Source organism: Xiphophorus hellerii, chromosome 16 (assembly GCF_003331165.1).
Source record: "Xiphophorus hellerii strain 12219 chromosome 16, Xiphophorus_hellerii-4.1, whole genome shotgun sequence".
Classification (NCBI taxonomy): Eukaryota; Metazoa; Chordata; class Actinopteri; order Cyprinodontiformes; family Poeciliidae; genus Xiphophorus; species Xiphophorus hellerii.
The window spans coordinates 3047347-3064599 of record NC_045687.1 but is presented as its reverse complement, the minus strand read 5'-3'; the positions used below and the strand labels follow the sequence as shown (position 1 = coordinate 3064599).

Sequence of the window (17253 nt, the reverse complement as noted above, 5' to 3'; positions counted from 1 at the left end):
TTTGCGGAAATAAATTTTACCTTAATAAATACAAATATTTAGCTTTGCAGATGACGTCATTGTTTATTTTTCCTTTAAAGGTTTTGGCTGAAGCAGGAGTTGGATTGGTTAAAGAATCTTTCAGTTACTGATTTTTATTTGGGTGGCGCAAATCTGTAAATGTTAACATTGATAACAAATTTAATTTAAAAATGATACTGATTATATTTTGCATTAGAATAAAAAGCGGCTGAAAAAATAACTGGAAAAGTAAATAAAGAAAATACATAAAATAAATAAAACTCACAACACCCTTTATTAGTATATCAGGTAAAAGACTCTTAAAATCCCACACAGTAGCAGTAATGCGTTGTCAAAGTTACATTTTTACGTATTTAATACTTTTACAGGAAAAAAATAATATTGACACAAAAAATATAAAAACAAACTTGTGACCAAGATAAAAATGTAAAATAAATATCAGATAACAAATACTTAAAACGAAGTATTTATTTATTTCTAAGAAATGTTGTGTAAAGGTTTCTGTGTAGTAAATGCAGGATTTTTACAGGAAAAAGAAAATAATAATTTTCACTAAAATTCAGATGTGACACAAAAAAAATACAGAAACAGGTTTCTGACCAAAACAAAAACATAAATAAATAAACAGCAGATTAATGATTGATCCGTTTCTGATAAGTCACGTGACCCGTTTTTTGTTTTTTTGTTTTTTTTTCCAGACAGGTGTCCGGTGGGCGGGGCTTCCTTCCCGCTCGCGCAGTCTGCTCTGAGCTGATAGCGCGCGGATGTCAGGCTATGACATCACAGAAGCAGAAGAACAGGAGGAGGAGGACCTGGACTCAGATAGGAACCGAACCTCAGCCAGAACTTTAAAGGTCCGCCAGGTGCGCTGGATTTACCGGTTCCGGTCCAAAGCTGATCAAAGCGGACAAACACAGTGAGTACAACAGAAACATTTAGATTATTTACATCCAACTCATAATAAGCAGCGATTCTTCAGAAATCTAGAAGTCCAGAAATAATCAGAATCTGGATCTGCGCCAGTTGGAGGAACAAACTCAGAGTTTAATGTTTGGGCAAAAAAAGTGTTTCAAGTTAAATTATATTTAATGTTTCACTCATAAGTAGGGGAAATATTTCTAAAAGTCGAACATTTCTGGCTTTTGTATCTCAAAAATACCAACTTAATTAGTTTTTTTTTGGCTAAATGTATAATCTTTTTCTTTTTTTAATCTAGACTGTCCTTAATCTGGGATTAAAACAGCTATAAATGGTTATTTGATTTTCTTTGTCTTCAGTTTAATCATTAACAGTTTGAAAAGTGAAAATAATATAAATTTAAATATTAATATTAACATTTAAATATAAACATTTATTTGATGTAATAAAACTTGTTTAACATGTTTATGGGAAAAATGAACCAACACATTATGATTTAATTGTGAAAAATTAGCATGGCTGTCTTTATTTATAGGTTCTTGAAGCTCCGCCCACCTTTTGTGACGTCACAATCGCACCTGAAATCAGCCACGATGACGTCGACACCTGAGATCGATGCGAAGAAGAGAACCGAGGAAGATGAAGATGAAGAGGAGGAGGAAGGTTGGAACCTTCCGGTCAAAGCGTCGGAGGACGACCCGACCAGCCAATCAGACGCCGGGGATAAAACCGCCGAAGGGCTGAGCATCGGCTGGGACTCGGCCGAGGAGTCCGGCGTCACGCTGTCCGACTCCACCAGGGAGGAGTTGCCATGGCAACGGCAGAAGCAGGAGGCGCGCGACGAGGCGGAGACGGTGGCGGTGGGTTCGTCTCCCAACGGGCGATTCCTGAAATTCAACATCGAGATCGGAAGAGGTTCCTTCAAGACGGTTTACAAAGGCCTGGACACGGAGAAGACGGTGGAGGTGGCCTGGTGCGAGCTGCAGGTAACCACCGGGTCACGGGGTCAGGGAGTCCGGTTACCATGGCGACTGGTATATAGAAAAAATTCTGCCAAAAAAAATCTGAAATTTGTATCAGAAATCAGAAATTTTTGAGTTCAAAAAGCTGAAACTTTGCAAGACAAAATCTCTGAGATTTTGAGATCAATTTCAAAACTTTTCTGTAAAAACTTGGAGATTTGAGTTTCAAAAGTCAAAAGCCTTCAACTTCTTCAAACTTTTTCCTTCTAGAAATCTTCTGAGACTAATTTCAAAATTTCTGGACATTTGGAAGAAATTTCCTCCTCCTTGTTTTTCTATCTTCTACGGCCGTAATAAGCCGTATTCGCTGGTTCTCTGATCCGGGTGAATGTAGTTTATCAGAACTATAAGGGTCAATATGGATTGATGGATCAGAACCACACAGCGATGCAACCCATTAACCAATTTACTATTAATTGTCAGTTAATGGTTTATTACATTAAAATGAGTTAAACTGATTAACTTCGCATCCACTTCTTTTATTAATGTAATCTGGCCGACATTCAGAAGACGGCACAACCTAAACCAAAGCAAAAATAGTGCAATCATATTTCTTCCTTCCACTCAATTTTCTGCTAACATGCTTGGTTACAGAACTTTGTGAACATCCAGCTTCTTTAGCAATAACTTTTTGTGGCTTCTCCTCCTTGTGAAATTGTTTTAAGGCTGAGGAAACCTTTGCAGGCGTTTTGAGTTAATTAGCTGATTAGAAGGTGACACCGTGATCTTTTTCAGTTTTCCAATTTTCTAATTTTTTCATTATGTATAAGCTCTGATCATCAAAAATCAAGAAACAAAGGCTGTAGATGCATCTCTCTGTGTGGTGATTCTACATTATCTTCACTTTCTAAAATTACTTTTACACGATATTCACATTTTTTGATGTGAACCGTTACACGTTGTCCCATCAAACCCAGCTGGATTCCAGAGTTTTTCCCCTTCACGACGTTTAAAACATCCAGAAAAATGCGGGTAAAACATGTTTCTGGGTCGGTTTGCTCGCCTTCAGCTCCGCTCAGCAGCAGGCTGCAGATACACGCACATACGTGTTTGCGTGATGAAGCATGAGTCAGCAGTTTGTTGAAACATACACAGTATCTGAACGAGCGCATGGCGGCTGGATGCTGGTGATAACACACACACACACACACACACGCACACGCCTACACACACACACGCACACAAACACACACACACACACACACACACACACACACACACACACACACACACACACACCGACACGTTGCCATCCAGTCTGTTTGTTTGGTGCAGAAACACGCCTGACATGTTGCTATTTTCTGTGTTTTGTGTTTTTTCATGTGATTTTTCTCCCACTGAAGGATTTTTTCCTCTTTAAATCCACAGGTTGTTTTAATAAGCAGCATAAAATAAAATTAGAGAGAAATAAAAAACTCATGAAAATCTAAAAACAAAGCAAGAAGATCGATACAACAAATTTAGGTTTTAAATTTTACATTTAAATATATTTTTAAACATTTGTAGTTGTTTTTTTGCTCTATTCAATAAATTTAATAAATATCATATTATATGTAATATTAACACCAAATGTATTAATGTATTGTTATAATTTAATTTAATAAATAACAGATTCATTACATTTTATGTTTCAATGTGTATATTTAATTAAACATCAAATTTAAATAATTGTTTTTATATTTAAGTTTAATTGACTAAATAAGTTTATTACATTTAATTTAATTTCTGATATATATTTATTTAATTATTTATAAATTTTTAAAATTATTTTTTATTTAATTTGATCATTTAAATTCTTGTATTTATTTATGTATTTATATAATTTTATTTATTAAATAGTTTTATTACATTTGCTTTCATTTCAAATGTATCTTTTGATATATTTATATAATTTAATTGATATTAAATTATCCAGTTAAATTTCATTCAGTTTTATTTAAATGTATGTATTAATTTAATTAAATAAATATAAAATGTATTAAATTAAATTAAAGTATTAAAATGTATTTATTTTTTACCTTATTTCATTTTGCCGGTTCTGGTTGCTGCTGTGATCCAGTCACCAACCTTGTGACGCCTGAAGTCAGAACTCAGAGACACAGGAAGCGCCGGATCATAAATAAACAAACAGAAAACCGAGTTTGGCAGCAAAGCGAGGCGTTTGTGTTGCCATGTCAGCAGCTCGTTATCAGCGGCTCTGTGAGGGCTCAGCGTCCTCCAGGGCGGTTTCTCTCTCACAAGGTGAACGGCTGACGCTGTTCATGTGTTCACGCTCCACAGACTCACAGTCTGAGCAGATCCGAGCGCCAGCGCTTCAGCGAGGAGGTGGAGATGCTCAAAGTCCTGCAGCATCCCAACATCGTGAGGTTCTACGACTCCTGGAAGTCCGCCAAGTGCATCATCCTGGTGACGGAGCTCATGACGTCTGGGACGCTCAAAACGTGAGGAAAACGGCCCACAAAAACCTTTATCTCTCATACAAACATCAAATCAAAAACATAAAATCTGGCCAAGTATTTTGACAAAATAAGACAAAACTAACTTACAAGTAACTTTTCAGCAAGATAAGTTCATATTGATAGTTCTACCAGGTTATTTTATTCATAACAAGACATTTTCACATGTTCTGATTGAGAGAAACTCAAATGGTCAATCTGACTTGGGAAGTCAGGAAGGAGTTTGGAAAGATGAGGAAATAATAGCTGAAATGTTCCAGCTGTGGATAATTTCTGGACAGTCTCATAGGAGTCCAGTTTGAAGCAAGCCAACCAAACCACAGACTGGACTGGTGCAGAACTCTACACACACAGACATAGCCAGATCTGAGAATAAATACGCCCCACGTTGGGCAGCAATTATGTTAAAAAGCAGCAAACAAAAACAAATCATCACTCTGGACTCTGTTTCTGTCTGATTTATTTGGACCAACTTTACATTTTACACAAGTTCCATATTCACACAATTCTTACAGAACCTCCACGTGTCTGTGAGAGCGTTTTGCCACTTTGTCACTCCCCAACACTATCTAGCACCACAGCGTATCCTGAACATGACCCTCCTGGTCGTGTGTTTTCCTTTGAACCCATCCAGGTACGTGCGCCGGTTCCGCCCGATGAAGCTCAAGCTGCTGCAGAGATGGAGCCTGCAAATCCTGAAAGGTCTCCACTTCCTGCACTCGCGCTCGCCACCCATTCTCCACCGAGACCTTAAATGCGACAATGTCTTCATCAATGGACCCACCGCCTCGGTCAAGATCGGGGACTTGGGCCTTGCGACGCTCAAGAAGGCCTCGTTCGCCAAGAGCGTCATCGGTAAGAAGCATCTACTCAGGAAGTCGGGAGGAAGGGTTCTGTTTGAGTGTCTCACACTGTGACTCGTGGTGCGTTCAGGAACTCCTGAGTTTATGGCTCCCGAGATGTATGAGGAGAAGTATGACGAGGCCGTGGACATTTACGCCTTCGGTATGTGCATGCTGGAGATGGCAACTTCAGAGTATCCGTACTCCGAGTGTCAAAACGCAGCCCAGATCTACCGCAAAGTCACCAACGTAAGGCCACGTTCACCTCACACCTGCGCACTTCCTGTTGCGTTTCCGTGTTTGACCCGCCGTCTGTCCTCCAGGGAATCAAGCCGGATAATTTTTCTAAAGTACAAAACCAGGAGCTGAAAGAGATAATCGAGGGCTGCATCCGAACCAACAGCAGTGAGAGGTGAGTCGGGAAAACTCAGTGCCTGGTGTGTTCGATTAAACATTCACACCTCCCCAAACGAACCAGACTTTGTAGATAAAGAAACTAGAGTTCGATTAAAGCAAATTAAAGAGGGTTAGTGTGAATGCACCTTTAAAAACATAGAGCTGTATTCTTCTTGTATCTTTGTTTTAGAGCTTCCTAATGAATATTTTTTAAGCTAGAAGCTTTTAAATATAACTGTGTCTAAATAGTTCTCATATCTCTTGTCAATGTTGGACAGTGAACGACTTATTGACGGTTGATTTCTTCGGTAGGTTCACGGTTCAGGATCTGCTGGAGCACCGGTTCTTGCAGGAAAAGACGGGTTACTATGTGGAGCTTGCTGAGGAAGATGATGGTGCAAAGGCGGCGCTGAAGCTCTGGCTCAGGGTGGAAGACAAGAAGAAGCTTCTGGGCAAATACAAAGACAACAATGCCATTGAGTTCCTTTTTGAGCTGTACAAAGACGTCCCTGAAGAGGTCGCCCAGGAGATGGTAGCCTCATCGCCACAACATCACCAAAGAATAATCACCTGCCGGCTGGACTCACCTGTCGTCTTTGTCTCTCAGGTGATCCTGGGATTTGTGTGTAAGGCCGACTACAAGGTGATCGCCAAGGCGATCAGGAACCGAGTGACTGCCATCAAGCAGCAGCGGGACAAAAAGCGCCGCCTGCTGGAGGAAGCTCTGAACAACCTTAAAGCGGTTGTCAGCAGGAAGGCCACTGAGCCCGCCTCCGATCAGTCCAAACTGTCCAATCAGAAGCCTGCATCGGTTCTGACTGCTTCTGGAAGAATGGCTAATCAGGTGAGTCTGAAGCAACAAATTAAATGTTTTAAGATTTTATTTACAAATGAAAATCTTTTTATTTTCTAAATTTATTGAATTTGTTCATTATCATATTTTGTTTTGAAGGAGCCTAAAGGCTCCCACATACTCGGCCGTACTTTTCAGTGAGCCACGCAGACTCCACCCATACTGTCCCCAGATGCTTTCGATTGCATAATCAAGAATTCCGATTTCCTGTATTTCTCAAAACAAATTTCTTTATTTCCCTCAAATTCACCCACATTTACCTTGACCAAATAGTCCAAGTGCTGATTAGCAATTTATTGTTTGATAAGTAACTTAGCTACTTTACTGTGCACCGCATATCCGCACTTCCATCCACCAAAATTACCCCCAATCAACATCACACATATGTAAAGACATTTTTAAAATATTTTGTGAGTACCTTGTTACAAAGGAAAATGTTCTCTGAAAGTCCTTATATTCCCTCACTAATAAAATGCTCCGTCTTTCATAAGACGTTGTTAAAAATTAATTATATCCACCAGATGGCGCCAACTCACAACCTTTTCAGCTCTTTCGCATGTAAAACAGTTTGATCTTAACACTGTTTTGTGCTCAGCAGTTTACTCTGCGACGCCGAGAACAAGTACCTAAAAATGAAAGTTTGCTGAACATCCACAGAGTGAAATAAACCTGGGAATGTGGGAGCCTTAACTCTCGTCCAATAAACTCACAGAATGATGTTCCTGCTGACATACAAGCCCCGCCCACGGCACCCAGCCCAACAGGGATGTGGTTGGCCAGCAGCAGCCCGGCAGATTCTGGGATCAGCGTCTTGTCCAGCAAAACGGAAGAAGATGGAGACGAGGACCAAGACAAGACAACCAGACAGGCGTCTCACTCCTCAGCTGCCTGTCAGTGTATTTAATTACGTGTTGAATAGTTATTATAGCTGCTGTTCAAGTTAATAACTGCTTCTTCTTATGGCAGCTGACTGTGAGACAGGAATATTCTTCAACACCCCTCCTGTGACTCCAGAGGCTCCTCCTCCTTCGTTAAGCTCCGCCCCCAATCCAGGGACTCCGCCCCCTTTGAGACGGAAACATTCCAAAGCTCCGCCCTTCCCGGTGTTGCGCTTCCCGAAGGTCAGCAGGAAGGAAGTCGTAGTATTGTATTTGAGAAAAACAGATCAAATTTACTTCATTTGCTTCAGTCCAGCTACAAACAACAGAAAGCAAAAAAAAAAAAAATTCACAGGGATGAATTTAAATAGGTTTATAAAATCCTTCAATCTCTAAAATTTGAAGAGAGCTGAAGTGATTAATCAGATGAATCGTGATGAATTAATTACCAAAATACTTTAGCAATTGATTAATTGTTAACTGGAGTATACAGACTTAAAACAGAGCAACTTGCTGAGTTACTCTGCAACTTGCAGAGTAGTAATTTAGCTCAACTATACAGAAGATTTGCATTTAAAATATAAATAAAAACTAAATATGTTCTACCCAGATCTCCTTTACAATCACCTGGTACAAATTGTGTAAAAACAAAAAATCTCCTATTAAAGATCTTTTTCATCAAATAATTTTGAACAGTTTTTTAACAATTTTTTAAACAGATTAATTGATAACTAATGTAGTTGTTAGTCTCAGCTCTAATTGAAACTGTGTTCTGCAGAGCATTGCTGTTTCCCAAAGTTCAGAGAAACATCGCACTGATTCACGCTGCGGCTTCTGCTCACCTGTCGACAGGTAACACACAGGAGAAAACAATCAACCTCCTTCGTTTCAATATGTTTTATTTTAGAATCTGTGTTTTCTCCTTACAGCTACTCCTCTGACATAACATCCATGAGTGACGGCAACGATGGCCAATCAGAACGGAGCAAGCAGGAAGCAGCGAAAAGAGAAGCAACGAAGCAGTTCAGGCGTAGAGCCAGAGCCCGGCTGAGGATCGTCGGGGTGAGTCGAGCCGTCCCAGTCGAAAGCTGAGCTTCTGTTACAAACGGCAACAAATGTCGATGTCCCACTGATGTCAAAACATAACTTCACAATTGCTGTGTTTCCAATAATTAAGAAATGAAATTAAAATTGCACGTGAATAAGTTTCGACCCGTGATAAGTTATTAAAAAAACATGCCAGTAAACAGTTACAACACTGCAAAAACACAAAATCTTACCAAGTATTTTTGGTCTAGTTTTTAGTGCAAATTTCTTAACACACCTGAAATACGACAGAACTAACTTACAAGCAACTTTTCAGGAAGAAATAGGAGCTTAAATTTTTCTTAATCTTGATAAAAGTTCTAGTTCCACTGGCAGATTATTTCACTTAAAATATGAGGAAAATATCTTTTTATAAGTGAAATAATCTACCAGTGGGACTACAACTTTTTAAATCAATATTAAGGAATTACTTAAAACAAGCTCCTATATCTTGCTGAAATGTTACTTGTAAGTTAGTTTTGTCGTATTTCAAGTGTTTTAAGAAATTTAAGAACTAAAGTCTAAAAAAAACCCACAAATCATCATCTTCCTACTACTTCCTGTTGTTGTCTTCTTTGGCATTTCCGCCAGGAGTAACATCCGACTGATTGTAATATGACTCATGTGATGCAAAAAAAAGTGTTTCCATTGCAGTTTTATGAAATAAACAAATTTAGATTTGGTCAAAACCTGCCTCACAAAAACCATGAGTTTTAAAAAAATTGATGTGTTTCCATTTATGCAATTCTATGCTTGATGCAAACGCAGCTGGTGTGTGTTTGGTGCATTTAGGTGTCGGACAAGGTGGACCGAGTGGTGGAGTGTCAGCTGCAGACTCACAACAACAAGATGGTGACCTTCAAGTTTGACCTGGATGGAGACAATCCAGAGGACATCGCCTCTGTGATGGTTAGGAGACAACCAATCAGCATTGAGCTTTCTCCTCCAGCTTGTCCTCCATCAACATCAACCAACTCTTTCCTTCCAGCTGCACAGAGACTTCATCCTGCCATCAGAGAGAGAGGGGTTTATTCTACGCATGTATGAAATCATAAAGAGGGCGGAGTTAATGATGCATCAGCAGCATCCAGCAGGCGCCAGCAGGTTGCCCAACTTGACTGCATCTGCATTGCCCGAATCACAGGTGCATCTCATTTCTCCCCGAAAGGTTTTTCTTCTGATAAACTCCCAAAATCTACTTCTTTTTTGCTTTTATCAAATAGGTCATTTAGGGTTCTGTCTTTATGTCTCTGTGTAAATTTTTGTGTTTAGTTCTGCAATATAATGCCTAAAACTGACTCAGTTCTGCCCTCCTTTGGTTGAACAGTGCATAAACAGTTGAATCCTTTAATTGTTTAAACCGGTACAGTTTTTCATAAAAAAGTACGGCGTTACAATATAAAATCATCTCAGTCAGACTCCATGCTTTCAGTAATTTTATTGAATTATACTCTGATTGGTACTCTAATCAAGTTCTTTAATCTTCACAGTTAAACGAGGCAACAAAGGGTCTGTCCAGGACTTTGTCCTCGTCCTCTTTACCTGGTAAGTACCAACATTTGGACTGTGAAGCCAGTCTGATGGTTTGAAACTCAGATCTACTTTGATCTGATGTATCTCCATCAGTTTTGACTCATTCATTGATTCGTTTCTCTGGCTGATTGTTGTCTCTTCCTGTCAGATATTGATAACAGTGACCCCTCACCTTTGAAAGCTATGGATTTCCGCATCGACAAAGAGGCCACACCCCTCGTCAGACCACTGAGGTCACAGTCGTTTCAGACTCCATCAGGTACGACATGGTGTCGTGTTTTACATAATACCTTCACATCATCATCTTCTCCAAATGTCCAGCTGGTAGAGGTGATGGATATCTACTTATATGCTTTATTATTTGTTGCAATTTTAACATCAATGCAGTGTAGGGTTGATCTGTTGACTATTTTTTGGATTAACTGATTAATAATTTGATAGTAAAAGGTGCTTCAAGAGTTCTGGACAGAACATATTTACAGACAAATATGGTCGTAATATGGCTATAATCTTTTTAATTTTGGTGGTAGTGTTGAAACACTTTGGTTGGCATCCAACCTAAATGTCTTCCTATTGCATATTTTCTAAATGTAGGCCAGTATTGAGATGATGCACAGCACCACCTGGTGTAACATGTGAATTACCCAGATGTTTACCTTTTTTAAAACTAAATGTCATTTGTGTTCCTCTCTCCAGCTTCCTCCTATCAGCACCCCCAGGTCTCCCTCCACTACCCCCACCAAGAATCCAACACTACTCCCCAACCGCATCCCCCACATGCTGCTCAATATCAACTCCAGACTCACCCCTATTCCACTTACACTGCCTCCTTCCCAACCATGTCCGCCATCTCCCGACTGCCCCGGGTGCAAAGCAACCCTTCCCTTTTCACGCCTACCTCTTCTCCACCAGCACCCAACCCTCCCCAATGGCCCTCCGCAGACCAACCTTACTTTTCCTTGGCTAATGTCATCTCTGTGGCAATGAGTGTGGCTCAGTCCCTCTTGCCCCAATCTGGGGCCCCCAATCAGGGCTTGTATCCCCACACTCCGCCTTTATCTCCCCCATTCTCAAACCCCCAACCTCCCCTCTCTTCCTCTGGGTCTCCATCTTTGGGTTCTGGTCTCCATCATCAAAACCAAGGTTCATTTTCCAATTCCTTCTCCATACAACAAACATACTCCCCACCAAGACCTCGGACTGGCTCATGTAGGGACAGTGAGCAGGGTCCCAGAACCAACAGGGTCCCAGAAACACCTCAGGTAAGACTAAGACTAATTCACAGCACCTTGTTTAATCTGCCTTATTTGATCTCCAGTTCATTTGCCTTGAAAGTCTGGTGTGGTGGTATGCTGATGCAGACCAAAAAAGCGAACTAGGGTCTGCCTGCAAACCTAGGTCTCGGTTTGGGTGAAGTGAACTCTGGTGCGGCCAAGTGGACCGAAGACCAGTCCAAAAGCAGAAAACGTACTATAGCATAGGGCATTCTGGGTAAATACAACCAAAACAAGCACAAGAGTCTAACGCTAGTGGGAGAAATAGCCAATGACAAAAGAGAAATCCTACAAACGCTAAAATTTGCCAGTACTCCTTTGTTGTTTACATCTTGTGAAGAAGGAAGTGCCACTCATGTCACTGTGTCATTTCCTTCAGTGGTTCCTGGTGCAGTTCCAGGTGAAGGGGGAACAGGTTATTCAAAGGGTTTGGTTTGTTTGACAGTGAAATGCACAAGTTGAAAATGTAACAAATTTTGATCCCAAATCAAACAGTCTAATGGACTATCAGGTGTGATAAGTTTTGGGGTTACTGGGTTTTGTTATATGGAACTAAAGCATCCTGTTTTGTGCTAACCTCTCATTCCTTCATCACAGCTCAACAGTTCTGTCCGTAAAGCTGACTTAGCCTCACCCCCTCATGGTGAGTACCTGGTGGATTTAATGACTTCAGTCACAGCTGATCAGACCTAGACACTGAACATTCATCGTCCTGGTTCACAGGTTCAGGTACACCCTTTTCTCCAAGTCTGACCAGGAGACCCAATCACAGAGAAGAGTTCTCAGACTCATCGACCTCTTCCTCCACATCATCTCCTCATCCATCAACTCCTCGCAAAATGGTGAGGTCTACAGACATCAAATGTTTTTTTATCTGTTTTATGACCAGTGCATTTACATGTGTCACCCACATTGACCCCAAGCAATACCTGATCAGTCCAGGTATTTCTTGTCTCTCTCCAATGAGACTGTGATAATTTTCAAACACTAAACCCAAACAGTGGCAGTTCATCGACACATTGATGTCTGTTTATAGATAACAAACCTTACATCCGTCTTTCCATGCCTCATTGGTTAGAGAAGTCACATCAGTTTAGCTCTGGGAATCCTTCCTGTGCTCAGCGAACCATTAGTTCATCAGCTACAATTCACCAGTCTGTGTTGTTTCACAATACACAAACACAAATAGCAAGCAGGTCAATGACAAGGCAGTGACTCAATGCCTTGTAGTTTCTCATGATCGTATCTTTATCTATGATCAGTTAAATTAAATCATATTTTTAACTGGTTGTAATGTTTAGACCAAATGTCCTTACTGCAGAGTTGTGTTGGTCCTCTTCACTTACCTACCATGTTGATTAAACTGGATATTTTTTACTTTATTTTAGGTGTCCCCTCCTGTTTCTCCGTCAGGAAGAATGTCTCCGACCCTGAAAGGTAAAATTTACTTTTCTGATTTGTAAAACAAAGACAATTCTCAAGATTTTTTCATTAACAGAAGAAAGCCCAGAGAACCAGCAACAGAAAAAATGTTTCCTATTATCATGTATTTTTACGTCTCCCATAGTTTTCCTTTTCATCGCTGTCGCTGTTGACCTCCACTTATCCAACTGGGTTGAGGAGGTAACAGGTCCAGAAAGGAAACGGGACATGCCTCTCCGAGCTCATTCAGGAGTCTCCCAAGTCATTCCCAGACCAGACGGGATGCATTGTTCCTTTACTGAGTTCTGGATTTTACCTGGGGTCTCCTCCTTGTAGGTCGGATGTCCCCAAAAAACCTCCAAAGGAAAGAACCAAGGAGACATTCTCTTCCTCTGTTCTTCCACTGCTCCTTTCTGTGTTGGAATCACGGTTTTATTGTTTTGTCTGTATTTCTGCTCTGCCTTTGGGCTGAACTTGCTGAAAATGAAATGATCTCTCAGTCAATCAAAGATATCTTCTCTTCTTTTCTTCTTTCACAGTAAAGAAACCAGGTTTCACAGTTGGACGCTTCCAGGTGTCGCCCTCTTCAGGAGGTCCCTCTGTCAGTCATCAAGGACCATCCACTCAAGACCACACCACCGCCACCACCCGGTCCGTGACTCCATCCAATAAAAATCAACCAGAGCACACAGGAAGCAGTACAGAGACGAGCCAATCAGAGAGCAGCAACCCCACAGTCACCATCTCCCCTCCTGGCAACAACGACAGCCTGTCTGGTCAGGAGCAGAAGACGAAGGGGAGCCGCAGGCAGAGTGTCAGTCTGTGGGAGGGGTCAGGGAGCAGCCAATCATGGAGCCGCTCTACCACCTACAGCTCTGATGAATCAGAGGACGAGGAAATGTGGGAGGAGCTAATAGAGCTTCGTCACAGGTGATCATCTTTTGCTGCACAAATAGTTGGAAAAACAAATCCATCACACTTTACTGTCATGTAAAGAGCAGGGTTTTGGTTTTGGCCAGCAGGTGTCACCAAATCTCACAATGCATTCTTGTTTACTGTGCACTATCCTCTCTCTCCTCCTCACAGACACCTGGGGGAGGTGCAGAGCCTGCAGGTGAGTCAGAAGCGAGAAATTGAAGAGCTCTATCGAGAGAAAGGTAAAGCCCCGCCCCCCAGCATTATCCCTCCGGCGGCCATGTTGAAACACCGCCACCGCCGTCTCTCCAAACCAGCAAACTACACCCTGCCTCGCAGAAACAGCCTGCAGAGACAGGACATACCGCCCCCTTCAGGTAGATGAGCTCACTGCACTGTGCAGACAGAGTAACGGTTTCAGGCTCTCTGAAACGGGTCTGCTTTATGTTCAGGCATCATGAGGAAGAACTCAGTGAGCGGCAGCAGCAGTGGATCTCAGGACAAAGCTCTGAAAGGTGTGACGTTCGCTCCAGGATACGGCTGCATGGTGAGCAGAGAACCTCAGCTCCCAAAACCAAAGGTCTGCAGCACTACTGTGAAATTCAGGGCTGCAAGTAACAGCTATTTTCCATGTAGTTGATTTTTCTTGTAGGACTTTTCTGTAAAGCAAATGTTTGAGTTGTGCGCAGGTATCTTTGTTCTGTCCTGCGACTCGAAGCGTTGCGGCTACCGCTAACTAATGTTTATAAACTCTTGCTAGTTAGGTAACTTTTTAGCTTTTATCATTTTGCAAATTGGCTGGATGACGTTCGCCATCATCACTGACTCACTTCTATTACTAACCCATACGTTGCTATGTGCATTCTGTTTAAAAAAACATTAGCACTAATACAATATAAAACATGCTATTTTCTTTTGTACATCTTTGCCTGATAGGTCTTATATTTCATTTATAATGGTCTTAAAAAGTCTTAAGTTTGAGATTGTGAAACCTGCAGAAAACCTGCTGGGACAAAATGTAGAAAAGTTTAAGGTTTACGAAGAGTGTTCAGTTTTAAAGCTTGTCTCTGATTGGTCAGCTCATGTGTCCAATTTCAGAACAAAGCTATGAAAAGAAGTTTTTTTTAAAGACATTTAAACAGTTTAAAAATAAACTCTGAAATAACTGCAGCCGATGGTCCAGGTCCTACTTAAAGCCCTTCAGCAGATCTTTCTGACATGATTCCAAGTTTGTTTGGCTATAATGTTATTGTTGATGGAGATCATGAACACCTTCTGATTTAGGATCAATACTTGACCCCTGACCTTTGTCTTACAGTGAGAGAGGAGCTGCTGAAGAACCTGCAGACCATCAGAGCTGCAGACACATTTCAGCTCCTCAGGAGGAAACGGAGCTTCATGCAGATTCAACCCGATGGTTTCAGATCTGATGCTTCAGGGTCCGAACCGGACTGATACGTTCAGCATCATGAAGATATTAAAGTTAAAGAAAATCTGGATTCATGTTTCAGATGATGTAAGAGATTTGGAAAATCTGGAAGCTAACTGGGTGTGACGAAGGCTCCCGCCATGAAGGCAGCTTTAAACCTGTTTTATTTATTTATTTATTCTTATTTTTATTGCTAAGCTTCACCATGGCGACATATTTTTCTCAAAATCTTGTTTATAAATGTTAATAAGTTAATATGTTATTGCTGCTGGTTCAGTTTCTCATCAGGTTGAAGTTACAGCAGCAGCTCATCTGTGCCTTATTTAATGGATTGCTGCTGAAGCTGAACATAAAACCTGGAAGTTGTTTTTGCTTCGGTTTTTAAAGTTTGAAACATTAAGAAGGTTTAATAAAATATTCCTGACGAGTCTCATATTTTTGTAAAATCTTACCTGCGGATCGATAAGAGATAAATTAATAACTGCTTGACTCTTCTCTCTTCTGGTTTAGTTTCTTTGTTAGCATGTTAGCATAAGGTTGTTATTCAGCACCAATCTTCAGTCAGAGGCTTCTCCAGATTCACTGCAAGACTGACTGCTACTGGAGATCCTTCCTGCCCACAGCATCATCATCCACAACGACTCTCTGATGATACTTGGATGATATGAATTACAAAAACATTTAATTTTCCTTTGGGACAAATAAAGATTTTTTTTAATTGAATTGACTCATTTTAAACACGTGGCTGCAAACCACCCAATCAGGTGAACCCTGTGCTGACGGATTAATCAGTTCTGAATCAGTGCAGCGCCATCTAGTGGCTTATAGAGAAATTACACCCAAATCTGAGTGAAAATATTAACTAATCATCTGTACAAATATTCTAAGAAGGAACAGATTTAGTCGATTATTTAGTTTTAAACTAATTTTTAAAATGTTTTAGAGAAAAATAATTTCTAGAATCTGCTGTACAGTAACAAAAACTCAAATTATAATGTTGAAGATGTATTGAGTTTAAACATGAAGCAATGAACAATTCATCCTCTAAATCAGTTAGAAACCTCAGATCTTTGCAAAAATATCTTAATATTTAAATAAGGTTCAGTTTGTCAGAAGGTTTTGTAATTTAACAAAGTATCAGACCTTAATAGTATCAACTGTTTTACAAACTGAATGCAGCAACGTTGCTGCAGGTTATGTTGGAGGATCTCCTCCATTATAACCTGCAGCAACGTTGCAGCAGGTTATGTTGGAGGATCTCCTCCACTGAGATGATCTTTAACCGTTAAACTTGTTGCTGAGACAACATGCTGCTGTGGGTGTGTCACCAGATTGCCTCTGGTATCACTTTGTTGATGTAACTTCTGTTAATCAATCATATCATGTTCACCTACATTTGGCCCAGAACCAGTGCAAATACTTGGGCTGGGCTGTTTAGACTGTCAGAAAAATATGGTTAATTTTACAGTCTCATTTTCACCATGTTATTTAATTTTCATTCATAACTTTCACACTTAGCAACACATTTAGCTTGCTGTTTAGTTAGCAAGCTAACCGTTCACCTTGCTAACTAAATATATTTCTACATACTGTATTGGCTAAATATTTAGTTTAAAAAGCTCAATATTGACTCTAATAACTCAATATTTAATTTGCTATTTTGTCAGTAAGTTAAATATTAAGATAAATATTTAGCTTAGAAATTAAATATTTATCTCAGAGTTAGTAGTTAGCAGGCTAAATATTGTGTTTGCTAACTCAACACTTAGCTTCAAACTAAATATTTAGCCTGCTAACTAAACTTTACTTCATTTGTAAACTAAATGTTTAGCTTGTTAATTAAACATTTGATTTAAAATGGCAACATTTATAAATGCATGACTGACATTAACATAGAAAAATAAGCCCCCATGTTTTCTGAAGTGACAGGCTAAGCAAACCAGTTTTTTGTGTTTATTTGTCGTTTAATTTGTGAATGTGACTTTACAAACAGCCTCCCATATTTACTGTAGCAAAAAGCCAAGAAACTGCCTGACAGCTGAGGGTCTCTGTAGAACTGATCACAGTTAAACTTAGAACTGGATGTTATGAACAATCTGAGCAGAAAAGATTTGATTTTATAAATGGAACCAGTCCAGTTATTGCATCACCAGCCTGATAATAAATCTGCTGCTTCATAAAAAAACAGATATACTTTATAGTACAGTG

The 17253-nt window shown here is 40.1% G+C and overlaps 1 protein-coding gene across 5 annotated transcripts; it reads left to right on the top strand.

The window, feature by feature from the left end:
• The first annotated feature begins 770 nt into the window (after positions 1-770).
• Positions 771-15540, top strand: LOC116735488 (serine/threonine-protein kinase WNK4-like). Of its 5 annotated transcripts, XM_032587417.1 has the most exons (25): positions 771-937; positions 1475-1925; positions 4242-4402; positions 5052-5272; positions 5351-5508; positions 5583-5671; positions 5968-6187; positions 6263-6499; positions 7221-7398; positions 7472-7629; positions 8165-8238; positions 8316-8448; positions 9265-9381; positions 9461-9616; positions 9963-10017; positions 10154-10264; positions 10702-11267; positions 11877-11922; positions 12003-12121; positions 12668-12716; positions 13241-13631; positions 13788-13858; positions 13934-13993; positions 14069-14196; positions 14935-15540. In XM_032587417.1, exons 1-25 carry the CDS (start codon positions 786-788, stop codon positions 14935-14937), a joined length of 4104 nt encoding a protein of 1367 aa, XP_032443308.1. In that variant the 5' UTR covers positions 771-785; the 3' UTR covers positions 14938-15540. The 5 variants fall into 5 exon arrangements, with proteins under 5 accessions (XP_032443308.1, XP_032443306.1, XP_032443307.1 ...); XM_032587415.1 differs by having other exon boundaries at positions 7475-7629; positions 13788-13993; XM_032587416.1 differs by having other exon boundaries at positions 13788-13993; positions 14069-14163.
• Positions 15541-17253: the final 1713 nt, after the last annotated feature.

Bases quoted from the DNA above. Each gene is read 5' to 3' on its own strand.
- LOC116735488 (XM_032587414.1), top strand. From the start codon at position 786: ATGTCAGGCTATGACATCACAGAAGCAGAAGAACAGGAGGAGGAGGAC. The intron at 6,188-6,262 runs GTAGCCTCATCG...TTTGTCTCTCAG, and splicing joins AAGAGGTCGCCCAGGAGATG to GTGATCCTGGGATTTGTGTG. The intron at 13,994-14,068 runs GTAGATGAGCTC...CTTTATGTTCAG, and splicing joins GGACATACCGCCCCCTTCAG to GCATCATGAGGAAGAACTCA.